Source organism: Saimiri boliviensis, chromosome 1, assembly GCF_048565385.1.
Source record: "Saimiri boliviensis isolate mSaiBol1 chromosome 1, mSaiBol1.pri, whole genome shotgun sequence".
NCBI lineage: Eukaryota > Metazoa > Chordata > Mammalia > Primates > Cebidae > Saimiri > Saimiri boliviensis.
The window spans coordinates 39734287-39759095 of record NC_133449.1 but is presented as its reverse complement, the minus strand read 5'-3'; the positions used below and the strand labels follow the sequence as shown (position 1 = coordinate 39759095).

The 24809-nt window shown below is 38.0% G+C and overlaps 1 protein-coding gene across 24 annotated transcripts in view; it reads left to right on the top strand.

Annotated features, from left to right (window-relative positions):
- The window catches only part of SLC8A1 (solute carrier family 8 member A1), a 517065-nt gene extending 492871 nt beyond the window's left edge, over window positions 1–24194 (top strand). For all 24 annotated transcript variants that reach the window (XM_074396354.1, XM_039479008.2, XM_074396379.1 and 21 more), the window contains one exon: window positions 7015–24194. In XM_074396354.1, the coding sequence (XP_074252455.1) occupies window positions 7015–7391 (377 nt within the window). In that variant the 3' untranslated portion in view covers window positions 7392–24194. The remainder of the gene's footprint in view (window positions 1–7014) is intronic.
- Window positions 24195–24809: the final 615 nt, after the last annotated feature.

The window sequence follows — 24809 nt, the reverse complement described above, 5'->3', positions numbered from 1 at the left end:
CACACATGGTTTTCTATACTTGGGCAAATAAATATCACAACCTAAGGCAAATGCTTGTTTAAGGTCTTCAGCGACAGCAGAACAAGCACATAAGTAAATAATTTCTCTTTTAATTCTCAAACAGCAAGACAGATGAGGGTATAGAAGGGAAGAATGAAAAAAGAGAGAGGAATATATACGTTGTTTAAGCAAAGACACCTACCTTACAGCCATGAGTAAGATTTAGGCTTTAAATCAAAAGAGCTCTAATGTCTTTTAATGACTTTGGTTATATGAAATTTTCAAAGTAAAATAATTAAGAATTTTAAGCTCTATTGCATTTTGTTTTTTGAGATGCAGTCTGTCTCTGTAGCCCAAGCTGGAATGCAGTAGCACAATCTCGGCTCACTGCAACCTCTGCCTCCCGGGTTCAAGTGATTCTCCTGCCTTCGCCTCTCAAGTAGCTGGGATTACGGGCACAAACCACCACAACCAGCTCATTTTTCCTATTTTTAGTAGAGACGAGGTTTCACCATGTTAGCCAGGATGGTCTTGGTCTCCTGACCTCGTGATCCACCCACCTCGGCTGTGAGACAGCTTGGCCTCACAGACGTGAGCCACTGCGCCCAGCCCACACTTTTAAATGCAAAGGATTGTCAAGTTAATAATTTTTAAAGGGTGTTATAATTCCCTAAAAGTACAGAATTATTGGCAGTAGTCAGAATCCCCTACCATGTATGGATTCTCTTGGGATCTGTCTCTGTTGTATTATAAAAATAGCTAATAATACTGAACACTCATTAAGTGCCAGGCCTTATTCTCAGTGCTGTTCATGTTAGCTCATTTATTTCAAAACCCTATGAAGTAGGTAAGTTTCTAATTGCAAATGGAGCAGCAGAATTCAACCAATTTAGGTAGATTCTCCCTCGTTTGGCCTTTTAGGGTAGCTGTACTGGAACAGGGTTTTTTTAAAAATAGGAGAATAACTATATTGGGAGTAGAAGGAGTTACAGTTAAGCAGCCACAGCATCTCCACCAAGCCCACGCACGTTGTTTTATGAGCAAAATAACCACTATAGCTGAGGGCATCAATGTTTCTAAGAGAAACCAGCTTCTCCTTACTTCTTCCTGATTAGCTGCTTCCCTGAAAGTCGAACATCTATTCCTCGCAGGAAGGCCCCCAAACTCTGGGTGCTTGGAGTGGTATCTCCACTTCCCATGTCTTCCAGCTGTGGTTCTCAAGCCTTGGTATCAACAAGAACAACCTAAGCCACTTGGTAAAAGGTATATTTCTGTATCTCTTCCTCAGAGAGTCTGATTAACTGCGTCTAGCAGAGATGTCCAAGAGAGAGAATACAGTCATGGCTTCTTCGTTTCTGCTTCTGGTTGGGCTGGTTAAGCCCCTTCCTCACTCGTCTTTTCCACTTATCCCTAGAGACAGAAACTAAAAACCATGGCTTCAGGCTGTGAAAACCCTAAAGCAAAACAAAACAGAACAATGGCTACAAAATAAGGCAGGCTGGACAAGCTTGCGGGTGAACCCTGCAAAGGATTATAAATCATTCTACTATAAGGACATATGCACACGAATGTTCATTGCAGCACTGTTTACAATAGCAAAGACCTGGAACCAACCCAAATGCCCATCGATGATAGACTGGATAGGGAAAATGTGGTACATATACACCATGCAAATCTATATTTTTTAAACAAAGCTCTTCAGGCATTTCTGACTTTATTCACATTAGACGCAGCCTTTGAAACACAGGCATCTCTCTGCCACCTTGGCTTCACTCATGTAAATGAATGGCCAGAGTGATTTGAAGTTGAAAATTTTGCCAACATTTCTTACTTTTTTTTTTTTTTGAAAAGGAGTCTTGCTCTGTCACCCAGGCTGGAGTGCAGTGACACAATCTTGGCTCATGCAACTCCACCTCCCGGGTTCAAGTGATTCTACTGCCTCAGCCTCTCGAGTAGCTGGGATTACAGGTGCCTGCCACCAGGCCCAGCTAACTTTTTGTATTTTTAGTAGATACAGGGTTTTGTCATGTTGGCCAGGCTGGTCTTGAATTCCTAACCTTGTGATTTACCTGCCTCAGCCTCCCAAAGTGCTGAGATTACAGGAGTGTGCTACCACGCCTGGCCTCTTACCTAATTTTAAAAGGTAAGTAACTGTGCCATGTAGTTTAAATTCATACATACTGTCATAGTTTGATCAAAGGTAGTATCTTCAGGTCTTGAGATCTTCTGAGGATCCTCAAATGTTTCATTTAAGTCATTTATTCTTCACAATAAGATAGTTATAATCAGTTAATTACTGTAAAGAGTGGCCATGTACAAACTCCTATTAAAAAAGACCACCAAAATCATGCATTGACTATTAATTTAGTATTTTAATGTATTCTGTGCACCACCCAAACAGTCAAGTTATAGAGTCTTAGAGATACTCTAATTAAATGAGGAAACTGGAATCTAAAAAAAGAGAAGTGATTTGCTGAGAACATATAGATAGTTGGAAGAACCTAGAGTCTCTTTGATGAGGCTTCTTCCACTACTACACCATGAAGCTCTGTACACATCAGCTACTTCTTTCATTGTCAGTGAATGAATATATCAAGGTCTGGTTTCTGGGAGAAGCAAGCAGATCTTCATAACCAGGATGGACTCCTCTTAAAACCACCGTTGGTGTCCGTTCCTGGCCATGAACCACTTGACAGCTTATCAGCTGGTCCCCAAAGAACACTAAGAACCAAGAATAAGATGAACTATCTGGGGTGAAACTCTTACTCCAGATAATATATAATCCCTGCGTCCATCCTGCAAGACTGTGAGAACGACCTTCTTTACAGAAGAGATGTTTAAGTCTTAGCCCGTAACTAGCAATAATGTTTGAGAAATTTAAGTAAAGAATCATTGCTGGAGGAAAGGCAGAGTATTGGCCTATGTTTGCATATTGACCAGATGCAAGGTTATATACCATGGATCTGGTTATATACCATATAACCTTGGACAAGGTTATATACCATGAACTCGAGACAGGTGTGCAAAAAACAATTATATCCTGATTTTGTGATATGTAGTTTAATTCCAGCATGCTACCTCGACAGTCTTCCGTCTTATTGATTTATGGTCATCTATATCAAGGAGACAGAACCAAAAGTCTAAAACTGTCTGACTGATCTAAAATTAATTAGAATTCAAGGTGGGAGTTAATAGCAAAACCTATTAAAAACCTACCCAGAGACATACAGGAAGGGAAAAGCACATGTTAGTATCAACATAGTTTGTGTCAGCGCATTAGAAATCTAATTCAGACATGTTTTTATCGCATGGACCAACCTCTAAATATTATTATATCCCCTTCAAGCCCAAGGCAGTCGCTATTTCTTCGATTTTGTTAGGAAATGGCATTTTCCTAGTTTAACCATAGGCAAGTTACAGGCTTAGCATTCAGGGTAGGGCTTGGCAGCCCCTAACATATGGTATGTGATGTGTTGCCCTATGTGCTGAACAGCATAGCCGCAATAAAAGGTAATTTGGAGAGAATCCATCACACTTCAGTTGGAAAACAGATTTCTGTCTGTTGGAACTAAGGTTAATGGTTTGGATTTGCCTGTGTTCCTACGGTATTTTTTTTTTCATTGCTTTTGAATTGAAAATAAAAACAGACCAAAGGCCTGATGTCTAACCCAAGTAAATAAAACCGATGAGACACAAAGTAGCCAAAAACATGTTTTATCTACATGACAAGCTAGTCACTTCAGCTGTTAACTTTTAGGAGATTCAAAAAAAGACATCTGAAAATTGGAACCTGTCATTATAAGTAAGAATCTTCATGCAACATTCATATTAATAGGCTACTGATAAATGGCTTCAGGGAGAGGAAATCCCTGCATACCCAGTATGCCCTCCATGTCAGCCTAAAGGACTGGTTTGGGTGCTTTGCATCCCCAGACTCAGGAGTCTTCCATTTTAAACCTCCTTTCCTTCTGGTGCAGCAGCAAAGGTGCCACCCAGAAAGCCCAGAGTTCGTGAATAGATATGGGGTAACCAGGAAGTCCAATGTGCAATGTACCAGGTGCCAGGGGAGGTAAGGAGGCGTGTGCTACAGAACAGCTCCAGGTCACCTGTCCTTGTACCATACAGAGGGAATACCATCCCCTTAACTGCCCACCTCACGTGGCCATCTGTTCACCACCCGCAAGTGCTCCCAGCTATTTCAACTCAGAATAACATCTCAGGTGTTCCTCAGCAGCAGCTGAGCTGGAAGCTGCTTTCTCCTGCCTTGGACTCTTGTTCCTTTCCTTTCCTTGCTCCACTGCCTGACCTCAGAAAAGAAAACCAAACAGCATCCTTTTTTTTTCTTTTTGAGGCTGCTGCTGCCCTGTTTCTATTAACTTTTAATAATGAACTACAAGAAACCTTTAAGATTGGTCTCGCTTTGCTTTTACTCATCAGTCTGTGATAGCTGACTGGGCTGCATGAATGTGTGATCATGAATGCACATAGCAGCACAAATCCAGGAGGCTGGATTCACAAACTGCCCATAAGTTCTTCAGTCTTTGTTCTCCTGATACAGGAAACAGCATTTGCTAAGAACCTGCTTCAAAGTTTCTGAGCGCAAGGAACAGGGCCACCTGAAATGAACTAAGAGGAAAGAAAACCTTCAGGCTTTTCAAGCTTCCCAGAAGGGCCATGTAGTATGGATTGAGAATGGGCTCTGAAATCAGACTTCGGTTTGAAAATTTACATTCTGCAGACTAAGACCCTATCCAAGAGGCATAATACCACAATGTCACAGTTTACCATATCATGAAAGGGGAATAATGACATCTAGCCCATAATGCTTGCAAGAGGTTTGAATCAGAAGATACATGTCGCCTGTGTAGCATAGTGCCTGGCATGGAATAAGCAGTATTTGCCTACTTCATTAGTTATGAAATAATAATCAAATCTGCTTTCCATCACAGGCAGAGGGCAGAATCAATGAGACAGGCCTTCAGAGTCGACCAACTCCCTTTCAGAGAGAATGTGAACTGCTGCAAATGCAGTAGCCTTTGAGTAGTCTAAAAAACCTTAGCCACCGTAAAGCAGGCAAACCCATGGGCTGATATAAACTTCCATGCTGCACGTTTCTTCCCCACTGGACATTTACTGAGGAAGGATGGTGGCAATAGCATAGCAACAGAGAGGAGACTAGTCCGGGTATCGTACAACTACATACGTTGAGCATGTCTGGGACCTCAGGAGAACCAGAGCTGATAACATAACACCTCGTAGTCATTTAACGTTTACTGTTACTGGCTTTGAAAATAAGTTCAATTTGACAGTTATTAATATCTGCTATTAACCTACTGTGCAAGGTAACTGAAAGGTTGGTTTTTTGGGGGTTTTTTGAGATGGAGTCCCCCTTTGTTGCCCAGGCTGGAGTGCAGTGGCATGATTTTGGCTCATTTCAAACTCCATCTCCCGTGTTCAAGCAATTCTTATGCCTCAGTCTCCCAGGAAGCTGAGATTGCAGATGCTCACCATGTCTTCATTGTATTACCAAAGTTCATGCCTGGCTAATTTTGTGTGTGTATTTTTAGTATAGAGATGGAGTTTCACCATCTTGGCCAGGGTAGTCTCAAACTCCTGACCTCAAGTGATCTGCCCACCTTGGCCTCCCAAAGTGCTGGGATTATAGGTGTGAGCTGCTGTGCCCAGCCAGGACATTGATGTCAGTAACCAGGCATCATATAGACAAGAAATTTAATATGTTGCAAAATCTGTTTACATGCTTAATACAGGAAGCTATTTCAGATCCCACTCCAACTTTTTAATTCATCTAGCCTGCTTGGTTTATGTTGTGTTTCCAAAACAACAAAAGAGCCTCTCCTACTTTGTGCCAAAAAGTATCAAAAGCATTTTATTTACATGCAATATTTCAGCTTAACAACAGCACTCTGAAGTGAGCAGCACTATCCCTATTTAACAGATTAGGAAATTGAGGCCCAGCGAAGTTAAGTAATCTTCCAGAGACACACAGTCAGCTGTGAAGGCAGAATCTGAAGTCTCCTGGTTCAAATTTGCTCTAAACCCCTGTGTTCTACTCATCAAGAAGTCTAAGTCACTGTTGTTCAACCTTCTGTAGTGGACCAAGATTTTTGTATCATGAGAAAGATACACTCAGGATTATTAGTAAATAGGGGCTTTGAAAATGGTCATTGGTGTCCACAGCACAATGAAAGGTAAAAGAGCAGAATGAGAAAGGATTAGCCTTGAAGACATGAGGCGGGAGCTGTAACCCTAATGTGTTTTTCCTAGTTGTGATTGTGCATCCACTACTTGTCATCTCCTTCCCTCACCTCATAAAATTACCATCACAATCAATGCAGTAATACGGCTGAATCTGCTTTCATAGTCGTAAGGATCTAAGCAAAGGTCAGCTATGCTATTATAGTTCAATTCTTTTCAATTCCACTATTGGCTTGCTCTTGAATCTTGAAAAATTTCCCCTGACATCTTCACTTTCTCATCTATAAACCAGAGCTGCTGATACAGCATCTTTTAGTAATACTCTCCAGCAGCTGCTTCCAAACTTTAGTGACCTAGGTCACTTAGGATATGGTTAAATCAATTCCGGGGCCGCTGTCATTATGACCAGCACAGCTGCATGGCACCTTGCAGTACTCACTCCTTAGAAGAACCTCACTTGATTCTGATGTAGGTGAGCTGTGACTACTTTCTGAAAAAAAAATGCTGCCCTGCAAACTCAGTATTACCAAGAACCACAGTATCTGTGGATACAGAACTTGACCAAGATCACTTTGTCAGTCCACAACACAGCCAGCACTGAACCTTTGACTCCCAATATCTAGATCCTATTCTTTCCATCCCATGAATCTGATTCAAAGGAACATCAAAGCCAGTTCTTGGTCACTGGGTTTACATCAAGGGTTGGATCCTAGAGTACACAGCTAAAGCTTGCAGCACTCTAAAGACATCTCTGAAAGGTTGATTGAGTGTCATTGACTTTCTCTTCTTCCTCTGCAGACACATTTGCCAGCAAAGTGGCAGCCACCCAGGACCAGTATGCAGACGCCTCCATAGGTAACGTCACAGGCAGCAACGCGGTGAACGTCTTCCTGGGAATCGGTGTGGCCTGGTCCATCGCTGCCATCTACCACGCAGCCAATGGGGAACAGTTCAAAGTGTCCCCTGGCACGCTAGCTTTCTCTGTCACTCTCTTCACCATTTTTGCTTTCATCAATGTGGGGGTGCTGCTGTATCGGCGGAGGCCAGAAATCGGAGGTGAGCTGGGTGGGCCCCGGACTGCCAAGCTCCTCACATCCTGCCTCTTTGTGCTCCTATGGCTCTTGTACATTTTCTTCTCCTCCCTGGAGGCCTACTGCCACATAAAAGGCTTCTAAAGGAACTATCAGATATAGTAAATTTATATATATATATATATATAGACATATATATATACATAAAAAATTATGTATAACGAACAGAGGAAACTGACATTTGTCATGTTCACTTACCTGCTGATGGAATCCAGCTTCAAGAGCATAACTCTCTGTACTAGGGCCGAAGTCAAAAACGATCACCTCCCATTCCCAGAGGCATCATCATGTTGAACAAGGCACGGAGGCAGGGCCATCTTTGCAGCTCGGTCTAGAAGGGCTGCACTCTTTCCAGGTTCATAAATCCTTAAGGCTTTGATTTGTTTTCTTGATTTTGATTTTGTTTTCAGAGGGGCTGGGGAGGTAGTTGATGTTTGGCTTTGTTTTTGTTATTTTGTTGTGTTTTGTTTTGTTGGGAGGGTCAGGGTTGTTGCTTTTCTTTGTGGGAAGTGAAACCATCCAAATGTAAATGGGTTTTTGGTCAAAATCTGAATCACTGAGATTCCCCCTCACCTCCCCCAACCACTTAAAAAATTATTTTGGATTAAGAAAAAATCTGGGCATGGAAGAAGAAAGAAGCATGTCTTCATTGTATTAACAAAGTTCATGCTTATCTCCAGAATGTGAGCAGAGGTGAAGCTGCCTCCAAGAAGCATGAGAGCGGAATGGAGCCAGGAAATCTGATGTTTTTAGATGTAGGCTGACATTTAAGGATGTGATGCCTGGCACTCTTGTTTAACAGGTACAGGGAAAATGTGCCTAGAATCCCAGGAACATGCAAAATGCTTTCTTTCTCATCTGTTTAGCTCTGGACTGTGATTAGCAAGGCCCTTCTTCTAGCATCCAGCCCAGCTAAGCCCCCATTTGCCCCATCCCTGCCCTGTTCCTCCTGTCCACCTGCCATCCCCTATGCAAACAGGAACAATAACCCCATCCAAAAACCACATCATCCTTCTCCATTTGCATTAATACATGTCCCAGTCCCATGTTGCTGTTGCTTGGGATTGTCTTGTCAGTTTTATTTTCAAAGGCATCCATGGCTTGCACCATCCTGTTCCAGTCATGACTGAACATTTGCTCCTTCTACATGTGCCTGTTCGGAAATGTTGTGATACCTGTTACACAGTGCATGGATGAAAAACAAATAAAACAAAGCGTATCTGTATATAGTAGAGTACATACTGTTCTCCCATTCGGCAATGTTGATTGGACATTGAAGACATAAGTGAGTTTTCTTTTCACCTGAGTTGTTACTTTTGTGTTGTTATTGAGTTTGATTAATTACTAGGGATAAAAGGAGAAAGTGGCTTATTGTTCAAGGTTCTGCACATTCATTTCTAAGAAGCAATAACTGTCATGTGGGGTAAAGTTAAAGTTATTGAGAGGATAGCAGGCAAACTTCAAAGGGCTTGGTGGAAAATTAGCCATGTGGAACACATCAGAGGCCTCTAAAAAGCACTCATTCATTCAGGAAGGCCAAGGAGAGAGGCCTTATAGAGATGTGGATATGTTGCAGGTGCCTAGGCTTTCCGAGCCACCCTTTCCACAGCACCCCTCCCTGCAAAGTATTTATTTCACATCTGCACTGCCCGGCCAAGATGGTAGATAGTGCTGGTTTGTTCATTTTATTTTTTTACATAAAAAGTATTTTGAGCCCTGTGTCTTTCACTGTCCCGTCTAGTTCCCTCTGATTATATCAGTAGTTCCTGAATAAGAAAGAAGCCAGGGTGACCAATGGGCCTTTAAAAGTGTGTCTCCTTTACTCACGATGAAAGAGAAGGCAATTAAGTAAGAGTAGAACCTCCCAGGAGGATTAGACTGGGATGCTTTTAACCCTTTAAAAAGAATCGCTGTTTCTCTTTTAAGACACCAAAGAACATGGATAAACCCAACATTCCAAAGTAGTGAGTCCACTAATGAGAAAAAGATATAATGACTTTGGTCACCTCTCAGAGACTTCTGTGTCTATAAGGAATCCCGGGCTGGAGAAACCCCCAGCCCTCTTAATACTTAATAAATTAAAGCCATTGAGACTTATTTTTTCTTCTTTCACTCAGTAACCATGATTCCTCATCATTTACTAGACATTTATTTGGTGACTGAATGAGTAATTAAGTGCTGGTTACCCACTCAATGTGCCAGGGAGTATGATACTTTCTGGGGACTATGCCATGAACAAAACAGTCTAGATCCCTGCCCTCAGAAGGTTTACAGTTAATGTGATTACCATTTTCATGAGTAAAAGTGAAGAAAGCCATATGGAAAGATCTTTATCTTGCAAGAAAGAAACAAAAACAATTATGAAACTCTTTTAACATAAACACACTGAAACGTTATGAAAGCAATTTTCTAAATTGTATTTATACCCAAGATTTTCTTTAAGAGAGCATGAAATGTAAGTTTGGAAAAGCACCCCCTTTACCCTTGACCCAATGCACATCTCTCCATTTGAAGCCGAGAAGGGCAGTCGTGTTGGTGATCCAGATCACTGAGAAGGCCCAGTTTAGCCCATCTTACATCTTTGTTGGCAGTAATACTTTTCTGGGGCCCACACCTTTATGATTCTTTATCTGTCATTCTAAACCATCCTTCCCATCCTTTTTTTTTTTTTTTTTTTTTTTTGAGATTTTCTAAATGGAAAGCTAGCCTAGAAGCACCAAGTAAATATACTCAAGGAATGTAAGTTGTTTAAACATTAGAAAGATTTTTGCACTCATTTTTTAGCTGTATTAGGAATGTCAATAATCTTGTAGCAAATTTTCACAGAGAACTTGAAGAAATTCTGGCATTGGTCAATTTCCATTTGAAAGCTTTTTGGTTTGGTTGCTTTTTAAATTTTTATATCCTAGGAAACTATGATTCTGGTTGTTCCGGATTGTTATTATTATGGTTGTGTAAAATTTTATTTTGTTTGATTATTTTATTTTGTGTGTATTGTGCACAGCTTTACGGGGGAAGTGCACTAATTGTGCTGTTCCTTATAAATGGTACACATTACTGACACAGACAAATAAAGTTTCTAATTGTTTCTGATTCCATCACTAGTGATACAGCATATTCAGTATGGAATGTTTTCTGTCTTCTCATTGTCATCTACTTCATTTTTTGTTTTCATGTTTCAAAGAAATAAAAACCAAAATGTTATTATTGTGCAATTGGTATCATCATCCAAAGAAAGAAAGCAGACACCAAGTATTCAACGTCCTGCAGATGTCAGCCCTTCGGTCATGCAGTGTTCTCTTTTTAATGTCCCAAGAGAACACAGTGTCAGAATATTTGTCTGTCCTACAGTGCTGAGATAAATGTTGGACGTTCCTCCATTTCACTAATTTTTTCATATTTAGTAAAACTACGCCCTTTCCTGCATCCAAGATCATGAGCCCATAAACATTTACAAGTCACACAACTTTTTAGCATGCAGAGTATTACATCAAATCAGTCAATCCCCAAAAATTCCAATCCCAAAATCGATGGTAGTAGAGTTCCTTCCTAAGGGGATGCTTAAGTAAATTGCTCTTTTAGTTTCATATATTATATTCCTCTTGATTTGCAGAACCTCTGGCTTGCATTAATAATTTGTCTAAATATATGTTATTGACTTTGTGTATCATACAGTCAAAATATATAGAAGGAAGTGACATCAGAAATGGAGTAAGTATTTGTGGGGAAAAATGTTACTTCTAAGGTTTGTGTACTTATTTGAAGTTGACATTAATATTAGTGGACTGAGTTCTTACTATAATAGAATCTGTCCACACATATTAGTAAATGTTACTTTATTCATCTGATCATCTTTAAAATTTTCTTTAGAATTCCTCATTATATTCTATGGTCATATGTGGTATACTTTCATGTATGAATGAAGGCATTATTTAAATATTTTTAGTATCAAGCTATCAATATGTCTCTTGAGTACCAGCCATTGGTTTAACACAAAATGAGCGGCCAACATCTGTTTCTTTAAACAGCAAAAAGAGTAATTCAATGACCAGAGTTCCTTGACCATCTAACAACCTTTCAGAAAAATTCTATGGCCCAATAATTTTCAATTTCTTATAAGTACATTTTAATGTGTTCCAATTTTCTAATTTCTTCCTTCAACTAGTGTGGATTTTATAAAATTTTGCTTTTTGTGGTTCATAGCCTAACAGCACTAATTTTTTTTGCTTTTTGAATATAAAATTCAGTTATAAAATATTGTTTTAGAAACCCTGAAAAGATTTTGATGCATGCCTCTCCCCTATAGCCTCACTGTTAATGAAAGCTCACCACATTCATTGATGATTCTACAGCAAAAGGTCCCTGATCCTAACCTGTCAAAATAAAGTGAGACTGACATACATCTGATAACTTTGTGGAAGCAATTAGAAAATTTTGTCCAGTAGATGATGATGCCCTCCATCCTCTAATAGTGGCAAAACTTTACCTTCTCAAGAATATAAATCAGTCCCTTTTAAGACTTTTAATATTTCTGGGCTTGGGATATGGAGTCTCTCTGTTGATTCTGACTTTCTATGGTTTTGGCAGTTGCATCCAGAGCAAGTTCTGAGCGTAGTTTCATAACTTCAAGAACATTTGGCCATTTTATGATTGAAAACATGTAATATTGGATCTCACTCTGACTTACAACTGGCAGTCAGCTTTTTATCACAGTAATCACTTCGCTTGGCCAAGGCAGTTAGTAAAACTGAGCAAAGTTAAATGTGAATTCTAAATAAATTGGTGAGTACATTATACAGAAGATACAGAATCCTATTTCAGAAAAAGAAACATGCTTTTATGAGTAGATTCCTTAGATTTTGTTCAGATCTACCTATACAGTTTTGCTAATAGAATGCAGTTCTGCTATTCCTTTTTACCATTATGTACTTACCACTTCTAACCATCTCATTATCTTCCCATCATGTACTACATTTCAAAAAGTTGGGCAGTCCTGATGGTATTACACCCTCAAGGACAGCATGGGAAGGGTAAACAGTTGAAATAGACATTTCATATTGGGAGGCTAATTAGGCCATGATTAATCATCTCTCAAAGCAGAGACTGTCTTAACTATAGAAGGAGCAGCCACTGAGAGGTGGAACTCCCAAAGGAAAGAGCGCTGCAGGTTTCCATCCCCAAAGAAATGGTAAGTATTTCACTTTCTTAGACTTTGTCCCTGCCTGTCAAGATGTCCACATGCACTCAGAGGCTGTCCACATTATCAGTTTTCTCAAAGGTTCTCTGATTTAATCTTGTAAGGAACATTTACATCAGTGGTTATATAAATTATTATTTATTTATTTTTAGGGAAGAGCATTACTTTGTAACTTCAAAAAGCAACATGACTTAGTAGTTAAAATTATGACCCATATTTTTTCAAGAAGACTTGCTTGCCCAAAATCATCTTGTCTATCTGCTATCAATGCAGTCATTCATAGCTGCTCCGTTAGCTCACATTTTTTAGGATCATGCTTCCGTATCCTTTTTCAAAGAGTTGGAGAGTTTTCCCATTGGGAATGTGCAATCTTAATCTTTCCTTTTTCTAATTTCAGCCTTTGAAGTTCTTCAATGGCTACTCCCATTATATTTAATTACCCTTAGCAATGCTCACTATTACCTCTCGGCAAGAGGGAAAAGGCTTATGCTAAAAAATGATTGCTCAAGGCATGTTTTTCTGAGAGTGAATTAATCATAGGAGAAATCAAATAAGATGACATTCCACCTAGAAAACACTCACTAGAACATAGTATGGTATCTTTATAAATGTGCAGGACATATTATATACTACAGTTACACACTAGTATTGTTGATTTTATACCTCTTGAATCATATTAATGATGCTTCAGTGCCCATCTACATATCCTTTTATTCTATCAGTATAGGTAGGTGTGGATGGATAATGAAGCCCAACATTTACATCCCCAATGCTCATGAGAGTTTCTACAAAGGTGGAGTATGTAAACATAGAAAAGCATAATATATAGCTTCCATGCCTCTAGGAAAAATGAGTGGGTCAAGTGCTTCTCTGTGCGTAATTTTCTGATATGCAAATGGTAGAAAAGTTCACATTAATAGCCAAACACACCAAGAGAGAAAGTAGCTAACTTCAACATTAGTCTGTCTATTTTAACAGCTAATACATAACCCATAATTTTTGGCTTTAGCAACCAAAGAAAAGTATGTTTCGGCACACGTTTCCAAATTATTGAGGAATTCTGTAGAATTCATTGGACCGACATAGGTATCTCATAAAAATTGCCTTCATTAAATTCCTTTTCTTTTTTAAGTCATTAAGCTTGTAAATTTTACAACTTGACAGTTTAGCAATTTTATTTATAAAAGGCTGATTCCATTTTGATGTTGGTTTTTACATTTCAGATTTTTCATATTTAAATAATGGATACATTAGATGCGATACTGAGCTGGAGTCTAGCCCAAATAAACCACAAGGCTCAGACAGATCTAACAGTAGTTAGAAAGCTTCTGAAACACTGGCTTTTTAATGCACAGCAGATACTAGTGTTGTTTTCAATATTCTTTCTACCAAAAGTTGACATTGCAAGTGGTGCAAAAATTTTTTTAGAAGATTTATAATGATTGTTAGAAAACTTTCTATGAGAATCAGACATTGTTTCAGCACTGGATCCCCTCTATCCCATCTCTTGCTAAAACATACAGCACAGACACAGATGTAAAAATAGGTGATCTCTGTAAACTTGAGCTGCATTTTTGTATGTCTACGATTGTCCTAAAAGCTCCTATCTGGTTAGTGTCAGATAGCTTTTGAAAGAGTTGGAAAGGCATGGAAGGAAGCATACTCCTGATTTCCCCGCTTTTAGCTAAAGATATGAAGTCAAAGGTGTTTTATCAGGGCTTAGAATAATCTTAACTAAACATATCCTTCTATAATACAAAGAGAAGTATGTTTTTTTGAAAAAAAAAATTATTTTCCTTTCTTTTGTAGCAAGCATTACTGACAAAAAAAATATTTAGGGCCAATTAGAGTTTATTTCAGACTTTTAATCACCCTCTGCCTTTTGGGGAATGTTGGAAAAGCTCTTGAAAAAAATATCCTGGTCAAGGTCAAATCCTGGGGGATTAAAAACATAAGATCTCTCCAAACATAGTACTGAGCAGACAGGTTCCCATGCCCACTATTAATCGGCATTTTCTAAACATGTGTTTTAGTGCGCTGGGAGCAGAGGAGTAGGAGACCCACCCAGCCCCGCCACAGATACCAGGACATCTTTGACCACAGGGATCTTCTGCCATCCACAGTTAAGCTTAGATGTTCCCAGCTGAACTAACCTCCAATTGTCATATACACTGATCATCTTGTCCCTAGCATTTTCCCTCCAAGGTCCTGCTAATAGGCAAACTGGCCCTTTCCAACAGTTGGTACCTGAGATTTCTCAAAGCGCTCTTGTCAGAGTAAGGAGTGAGATTGTAGAAGGGGCAGTAATGTCAATGCCAAGTTATTGGAAACTACTTAACCAGCAACTCCATCATATATTGGAGCCCGTCTAGGAAACTTACCCTCAGAAATAGTGGAAAGACTTCGTTTTATTTCTATTTCATCAACAGAACTTTTGTAGTATTGACTCTCAGCAAAGGATAACATCATATAATAAACTTAACTACAACTGCTATTGTTACATTTAGAAGAAAATATTGTCTTTGAAATTTCAGTCCAAAACTCTAAGGAGAACAAGGTTTTCATTGCCATTGGTAATCCTGTAAGAAATTTGACACTCCAGATCTTACTTGAGGCAGATAAGTCTATGATAAATGTATAAATGAGACTTAAAATATTCTTGATATTTTCAGGTGGTTCTCAAAAATTCTGAATAGATTGTTTTTTTTTTAAATGACAACCTTTCTTTTCAAAATGTATTGAAAAGTCTTCCAGTAACTGGTTGTTAAATAAGTCTAGCACCCAAAGAAGCTGTGAGCAGTTGGCTTTATCAGTGACTCTTCTTCTATGAGCTCTTTCCAGATTGGTCTCGAACTCCTGACCTCAGGTGATCTGCCCACCTTGGCTTCCCAATGTGCTGGGATTATAGCCATGAGCCACTTCACCCAGCCTGGTTGTTCTGACTCTTAATCCCTAGACACATTCTTCAGAAACAACCATAGAAAAGTAAGCAAGCAACAACAAAAAATTCTCCTTTTGAGAGAAAAGTCAAAAGGAAAAAAGTTTGCCTTCCTTTAAAATAGACTAAATTTGTTTATCATCTTTAAAATTTGGACCGAATATTTGAACTTTAAACACAAAGCAAAGGGAAATGCTCTTAAATGTCAAGTCTGAAGCAAAGACTGCATTTTCGCAAAGCTATCCATAGGATGTGTTCATTGTTGAGACATGGGATTGATTCATCAACACATCAGTGCCCAACCACCACCTTTCCTGCCTCATTCGCACAGTATTGACAAGAATAAGCAGCTGGGCAGGGGAAGCCAATCACTGTTAATGTCATAATCACATCGCCACCAGATTACTAGATGGGGTCAGGAAGGAGGCAAAGTAGGTCGGACCAATCCCGGAACTGGGGCCATATCACAACCTCAGTTCAGACCCTTGTCGAATACCGTTCATGAATTTAGAACAATACCAGAAGTATTTTTTGCACTTGATGTAAATATCACCAACAGTGACTCCTTTAAGCTATGAACCAGTCTATTTGTTTGACAAGCCTTTCCAGATTCATGTGGTTCAATCACATGCTTGTTGTCTGTTTGAGAGTGAACCTATTATTTCAAGCTTGTTGCCATGACCAATTTTTATAAAACGAAAAGGAGCACAGTGAGGATTTGACCTAGTGATGAGGTGTCTACACTTGCATTCCTTCCTTCCAAGACAATATTCTGACACTCCAACTCTAGAAGTCATGTCATTAGTAAAATGAAAATAATAATTGCTTAATTGCTGTTTAGAATTAATTCACACTTCAGAGCCTGAAGCCTCCACTACTCAACATCAGATCCATGGATAGTTACCCAAAGACTGGATTTATTTTGAAAACAAAATCAGAATGGGTCTAAGTGCCTTTAAAGCAACTAATAAGGTATTTAATAACATTTTAAAACAATGAAAAAGTAAGGATGATTCTGCAAGAGGCTGCTGGGTTACCGAGGTGGGCAGAGCTTTTTTCGAACTCTCTTGATATTTTGCTCTTCCTGGTAAGTTTTTATCTGTCATGGTTCCCAGTAGAATATTCCCCATACACATTTTGTGGGAGGATACTGACATAGCTCTATACTCTGCCTTTGATTTTCTAATTCTCCTTGGAGGATTAGAACAACCACTCCAGAGCTTGTAATATAGAGGAAAAAAAGAAAAAATGGCAGATGCCTCATTTTTCCAGAAGTTTTGTACAAAAGCACACACCTTTGTGATTGTCTCCGTATTAGCATTGTACTCACCAGACAGCTTTCTTAAGGTGACTGGAGCAAGAAAAACATCAAGTGGAAAATTACCTAAGGAAAAAGAATAAAAAAGAAATTAAACCAAAAAAAAAAAAAGCAAAAAAGTGTTCAGTTTAGCAAGTGTGTCTTCCAGGATTATAGGCTCACAAACTATACAGTCAAGAGAGTGAAACAATTTTAAAATCAAAAAATCATTTCTCCAGACATACAATTTCATAAACCTCAAACATTTATTTTGTGTAAAGTATATTAGGTACCCTAAGATGGTATAAAGACTTCAAAAAAGAGTAATTTCAGAAAATTAACACTAGTCTTTGATTTAGTCAGGAGTCATCCAATTATGGCATCCTAGTTAAATTAACTTTCCCTTTTGGTCTACAGACATTTTATCAATTTGAGACTGCTTAATGGGGCCATTTTAAAACCTATCAGGAAACTTTCCTCTAATAGAAATAGAAAGATTAATTATCTGAATTTCACATTCTGTCTTCCACTAATGAGATAAATGGATTGAGACCCAACATACACATCCAGAGACTACCATGAGCTAAGACCTGTGTAAGTTTGACATACGATCTTTTATTCAACATTTCAAGTTGGGATAATCTTACTACAATGATCATTTGCCTCACCATTGCTAATTTTTTTTTCATTGTTGTTGAATACTAATTCATCACTGGATTTTCTTAGCTCTGCCTGTTCCTCTTTTGAACTTTGAGGCATGTGGTTCTATTTCAGTGAGTTACAACTCCAGCTCTCATCTTTTAACAGCAAACTAGAGAAGATCTTTCCTCCCATCTCTAAGTACACAGTTTTCTCTTCATTTTAACATCAAAATGTCACCAGAGAGAAGAACCAAAGGCTCTTCTCTTTGGAAAAGGAATCTTTAATTGTTTCTGAGGGTGATGAATCCTCCGATCTCTCTGGACTTAACTTTCCTCGTCATTAAATGAAAGGACTTTACCTTTAGCTTGATTTTCCAGAACACATCAAGCCCTGTATGATCATTGTTTCCCTGTTATCATCCACTTATGCATATGGGTTGAAGGTGCTTTCAGTTGTGAACCAGCTGCTGCCCAAATTTGATCACCAATGCACTTGTCAAGCTCAGGTAAGCACATGAAGTCGGATAGAAATATAAGCATTTATTTTGAAATAATTCCATGTGCATGATTGGAAAAAAAAGGCTCCCTTCCCTGAGAGGAATGAAAAGTTTCTCCCTTTTCAAGAAGTGTATGGTAGAAAATGTAATGAGATTGGAATGGATTTCAAGTCAGTGACCTTTTTAAGGCTGAATCAGCTATTTTAAATGAAAACATTAAGTTCATATAGTTCTCATAGCAATTCCACTTTTATTTTTTATTTGTTTTGCTTCATCTCTTAGGAAAAAGCAACTAACCAGTTATTTTTTACTAAAGTATGTGAATTACAAACAGAATGAGCAATGACGAGGCAGGAAGATACTTAAAAGTACAATTATTCTAAAGGAAGATGAGGGGGAAAAAAATCATCTGCTACATATTCAACTGTCTTTTAAATGCCTCCCTCGTCATGGAGAAAATGACTGCTCAAAAGGATTTCGCAAAAGACTCAAATCTCACCCTTAGCAATCAACTGGTCAGCCACAGCTCAAATGCCTCATTAGCAAAATGAAATTGCACACAGACAAAATATAGCAAGAGAATGTAGACATTTCCATGAGGGGAAGAAAAGCAGAAGAAAAGCAACCATAGTGAACTCTGCTTGTATAAACAAAGAATGTTTTAGTGGAATAAATGTAAGCTTTCTCTTGAAGAAATCCCAGTTAGAATGTCATTGGAAATGGCCAAACTATTTCAGCATCACAGCAGTAATATATTGCAACGTTATTACCACTGAGGCACAAAGCTACATTTGTTAGGGGAAAAGGTAAACAAAAATTACCGACACTGCAACAGATAAAGTGATCTTGTGAGAGTCATATCGAGAGAGAAAATTAAATTAGCTAATATTTCTGTTATAATTTCAGTAATTACTAAGACTTCTGTCAACGAATAAAATTCCTTTTCCTTCGCTCATTATGAATTTCTATATAGAGCTGTATTGTTGCAGTAAGCATTGTATTTTCATATTTTAATAAATCCCTCACATTGAATTTGCCCCCCCATTTCAGATTTGATTAGGAAATACTAAATTGAAAAAGTGGGTTTTTCCATCTTTTAAAAACAAATATGCACCATAAGCATTTTCTACTGATGTCTGCCTTAAGCAATCTTGGTAGAGCTGTCAATCAGCGGCAGGTGCTTGTTTAAGAAAGAGAATGGCGAATAGATTTAGCCTTTCCTCCTCATAGGCAGCTGCTCATTCACACACACCTCTTCGTCCTCAATTTCTTGCACCAATCCTGCCTCTTGAACTGACCCACATCCACCTAGCAGTCGAACAAACTGCAGATTCTAATTATAGGTCCCAAAAGCTTGTTCAACTTAATTTTTCACCAACTGAATTTCACAGATTGCCCCTTGACGTTGCTTCCTTCTGTTTACTCTTTTATGTAAGTCCTTACACTTTAAAAAGGATTTGACTGGAAAAAAAACCAAGTCAGCAAACCCTTGTTTACGTTCAGTCAAGAAATTGTGAACAAACTTAGCTGTTATGATAATAATCCTGAGGTGATAGAGAAAATATCGCCTATGTGACAAGAGATCATTTTATCGCTGTTACCAAAATAGTGTTCTACACATAGAGGCCATAGAATTTTCTACAAATACACTTGTAGATGCTCATGCTTTGAATCATGTTTTACTTACAGGTTTGCTCTAGATACTGATAAACTTCTGAACCTGAAGATTCTCTATAATTAAACTATCACGAATACAATCTGTTCCTTACCCACATTATTAGAATGTCTGAGGAAAACAATCCAATATTGACCTTCACATTCCACAAGGAAAAGCTTTGTCCTGAGAGTGCAAACAGGGTAATTAAAAGTTAGCGACTTTGGTGAGTCTTAAAGTTTGGTCCCCAAACAAGCAGCATCAACAACTGGAAATTTGTTAGACACACAAATGATCCAGTCCCACCTGAGACCCCAGCCCAGATCTGTTAACCAAAAATTCTGCAATGATCCCAGCAATATGGGCTTTAGTAAGTCCTTAGGATGATTCTGACGCATGCTACCATTTGAGAATCATTGATCTATGACCCAGTGTTCTTGGAGGCCAAGAATAAACAAGGTCACCCATGTTTAATTATGCTTTAAGAAAATGTTTAAAAGCTTAAAAGATAGGTTCTTTATAGAGACAATTCATTCAAATACATGGGCAGATATGTCCACCATGAAGACTTAAAATATAATTTTAAGGGACATTAATCCTTATAAATATGTCTTTTTCTGGCACCACTGAGCTTCAGGCAGGCTCTGCAATCACAGAGATTTCAAATCAGCTTTTCTAGTTCTTTTAAAAACCCACAGCTGATCTACTTCACCTGACTTCCCTGGCGCCTAGAAAATGACCTTCGACACCTTTCTCTAATTGATTAGCTCTGGCTGATTTGCCTTGATGCTAAACCGTTGTGTAAAAATACTGAGTTATACTTAATGACACAATCCACTGCTTTTGAGGAGTGCTGTGTGTGACTGACTGAGCGAAAAGAATTGTTGGTTATTAGCGAGTTTTAGTTTTAGAATTCGTTTCCAAAGACTCACAGGCTCTAGAAACTTAAAAACCACAGATAATGTAGGCAGTAGCTCAAGTCCCTTGGAGGCTTCTTTCTCTAGAGTCTCTCATTTGAATTGGTGCAGAACTGAAGAAGTAGAGAGTCAGAAAGTGACTTTGCTTATAAAAAAAAATGGCTTAGGAAAATAAGACTGTGGGTTATATGTGTGTATGTGTACACACACATGTATGTTTCCTTTATTCTAACCTGAAAATATCACATTGGTGGATATTTAAAATACTCATGCATTTTAATACAGAAAAGCAATTCAAAGTATGTCAAAGGAGGCTGGAAATGGAAGCTTAACAATGACATTCTGGAGAAAAATGTTGTAACTGTCACTCCAGTCCTCCCTTGGGAGAAACCAAACTTGTCAGATATTTTGGAATGGCTGGTCTTTTTCAGGAATTAGAATAACTGAAGTATGATACTGTGTTCTACGTTCTTAAAAATCTGTGACCCTCTCCTGTTACTGGTCATAGCTTCAGCATTTGAGTGTTCATTGTCTGTCGCTGAGGGCATTTTTCTCATTGGCTCTTTTCCCCATCGTTCCATTCCTCTCCCTCGCACCTGATTACCAAATAGCTCCGACGAAATCAGTCACTCCTTCCTGTGTTGCCACCATTGTGTACATCTTCATTTGCACGCCCTATTTTTTAATTAGAGTTAAAGCCTCACTAGGAAGGCACTTCTTAGAACAATCACCCACTTCTGGCCACTTTGGTGATGGGAAATACATCTTTGCAGGGGAAGGCACTGGGTCAGGCTGACAGGGTTTCACTCAGACTATTTCAAGCAACAGTGGAGCCTTGACCTCATTCCCGACTTTTGCCATCCATAGCGGTTGGTTTCTTGTTTTCTCTTTTTCTCTCCTTTTTGTTTTTAATAGAAACTCTTAAGCCCAAGGCTAAATTACAGTGGGGGCTTGCCTTTGTCTATGGTCCATGGTTTGTGTATTGGCTCAAGTCTTGAAATCTTGAAACAAGCCTAAATTAAAATTTTCTCTCGGCTTAAGAAAAAAAGTTACATATTGTCAAGACCCTTATATGTATGGTACATTAAAAAGGTCTTGATATCAGAAGGTAACAGGAAATTGTTTCTTATCCCACAAGAGTTTTGCCTTTCAGTGTCATTCGTGGTAATTTTCGTAGGTCAGTGGTGCAATCCAACACTCTTCCAATAAGCCATAATACTAATTGTTGGCACAACTGTTATTACAACAGGACTTTCCTGGGTTCCATCTATTAATTTTTATAGACGGTAGGAAGCTCACACTGAGGAGACATTGGTAGCTTCCTCGACAAGGGCAAAGGAAGGAACTAGCATATTGTACTTACTACATATATGCACGGAACACTGGTCTGTGCCTCTGGGGTGTTCTCAGAGTGGCAGGCCAGAAGGGAGGATTCAGGTAGGAAATAAATGGAGAACTTCTCTCGCCTTTGATGGTTACTGACGGCAATTGTGTTTCCCACGTAATAACTTAGTGGATAATTTTGATAGTAAACTGAACTCATACCAAGCCAGCACAACAGGCAATCTATAAAGAAAAGGGTGGCATGTCATAATGCCAGAAACCTTCTCTCCCTAAGAGGCGATCATGAATTTTCCATACAGGGCAAAAAAAGAGAAGAACAGCTTATTCATATCCTATATTCACATTTTGAAGGACCCATCACAAATGACCTTCAAAGACAGACATGGGGAGAGAAGAAAGGAGGCTAAAACACAGAGAAAAAGATGTTACCTTGAAAAATAAAGTAGGAAATCCTAATATTCCCACAGTTGATTCTGAAGTTTATTCCCATGTCTACAGTTATTTTTAAATAACTTCACTACATTTTGAAATTCCTTAGTGGTGGCATATCAGTAATACTTAACTAAATTTTTGTTTCTAGTTTTTGCTGCCAATGAATGTAACCCCTACGACTTGCCATTTGAGTGCACGCACACACACGTACACACATATATATAATGGTATATGCAACATATATTACTCATTTTGTGGGAAACACAATATATTATAATCAAAAAGATTCCTGCACATTCTTTCAGTGTGTTTCAGTGATAAAATTTCGTGGGGGAGTAAAGGTACATATACCCTCTTTGCTGACCATATTGTTGAAATTATGATCTTAAGCAACACTGTTAGAAATGCTTGCATAAAGTATCTTCTCTAGTATTAATGAATTGATTCACTTTGAATTTAAAGTTCAAAAAGAATATGCACTAAATATTTTTATATCTGTGGTGTTTTCCTCTTGACTGCTTTTAGTGAATGTGTGACCATTTACCTGATATCATTAAAAAGAAAAAGGACCTAAATGAAGCGTTAAAAGTGGAGGAAGTTATTTATGAAGTCTTCTGCCAAAGACCATTGTTTAATGATCTGTAAAATGTAGATTATCTTCTTTTATTATGAATGTGATTGTAAGAAACACTCACCCTAACATTCTCTCTTTTGAAAATGAATATTTTGTATTTCTAAGGACCAAGGAAAATATTTTTTAAGCCAATGTAATAAACAAAAGCCTTGTAAATGAGCGGTACAATGACTTGGATCAACTGCATAATGCTAGATTAGAATTCCAACATTTGATGATAAATTTATCAATCTTTCCTATAATTCTTGTACTGCACTAAATTACATTTTGGGAATTTCAGCTAATCCTTTCAAATTAAAGGCACCAACATTAATGACATAACAGATCTTGTCTAACATGAAAAGCATCAAACCATTCCCTTTCAAGCTCTTTGAGTGGATGAAAATTGCCATCTAATTTTCCCACCTACCTAGCCATTCCATGTAAGTTAACTCAGCAGTCTAACAATGTTGTACAGAAGGTTGACAGACTATGTGAACCAAGAATATTTAAGCTGTGCAGTTAGCAAGAACTAGCCATTTAAAAATATACTCAAATGTTTTGTAAATAAAATTTTTGATTCCTATAGTTTTGTTCAAATTGCTGTCTTTTAAAATAGATTTTATTTGAATTTTAAAAGTAATCTGTTATAAATTAGATGTTACTTTGTTGACTCTGTGATTCAATGTACACTCAGCCATATTCCTGTGGGGAAATATCAGTCTTACTGACTTTCTTGGCATGAGCCAGAGATTCATAGTTTCCTTTAGGACTATAAGTATGAAGACAAAACACACCAAAATGAAATGCTAGTGAAGAAAGTAGAAACCTATTGTATAAAATGTATTTTTAAAATCTTAAGATATATGTGATTTACACTGCCTGTTAATCTAGTCTCTTTGTGATAAAAAAAATACATAATATTTGTTAAGACTCTGAAACACCAAATATTTGTGATGTTTGTATAGCACCATTGTTATATGTGATTTCAAAGGGTAAGCATCTCTGTTGTAATCATGTGAGCCCACAGAAGAATAAATTCCTGCTGTTATGTACAACCAACTCTCAGAATTCAAACTTCCTGCAGCTGCTGTATCACCAATAAATGAGAAATAATTGTGAAAAACAATTTTTAAAGAATTGAGTTTATGATCACTGTGCATTTTGTTAATGAATGATTTCAGAGTTTTATTTTTACCAGAAATGCTCTCAGCCAGTAAACACAACTGCTGATTTCAACCATACTATCATTGCAATGGTTTCTATATTCTTGATCTAACTACCAAAAACCGGAAGCTTGTCACAAGGTGTGTCCTAACAAACGTACAATAAATGACTTTTCCTGCATGCTGCCTGAGATATGTTGTAATTTGAAATGTCTTATCAAAAAATTATATATTTCATAACCCAAAATTGAACTGGCAATATTTTTCATGTGTTTAATTGATGGTATGTTAACATCAAAAGCAGAAGCACTGTTTGTCATACATGTATGTTATATGTGATGTTTAATCTTGTTCAACTGTAATCTGTGAAGTTTTCATTGCCTGAATTAGTCAATTCTGTAGAAATCATTGTCTTAATTGTTTTCCTAGCTTACCATATTTCCTAAGACTGAAATATAAATGTTTGTAAGTTAACCATTCATACTGTATTGATCTTTATGTAACTTTAGTGTGACTCCATTAAACAAACCTAAACAAAGGAAAATCAAGGCTTTCCCTGTCATAGGCTCAGGAACATTTCACTTATGGCAAAAATACATTCATTCATTTAATCAACAAGTATTTATTGAGCATCTACTATGAATCAGGCTCTATAACAAATTTTGGGAGAATTCTTAGGAACCAGGAAAATCACAACCCTATATTCCCCAGAGAGAATTTTTGAACTCTCCATTTAGTTTTCTTCTCTAACTTCTGCAGAGTTAGGAAATTATTTTGTTTCTCCTGTGTTATAACAAAGATTGAAA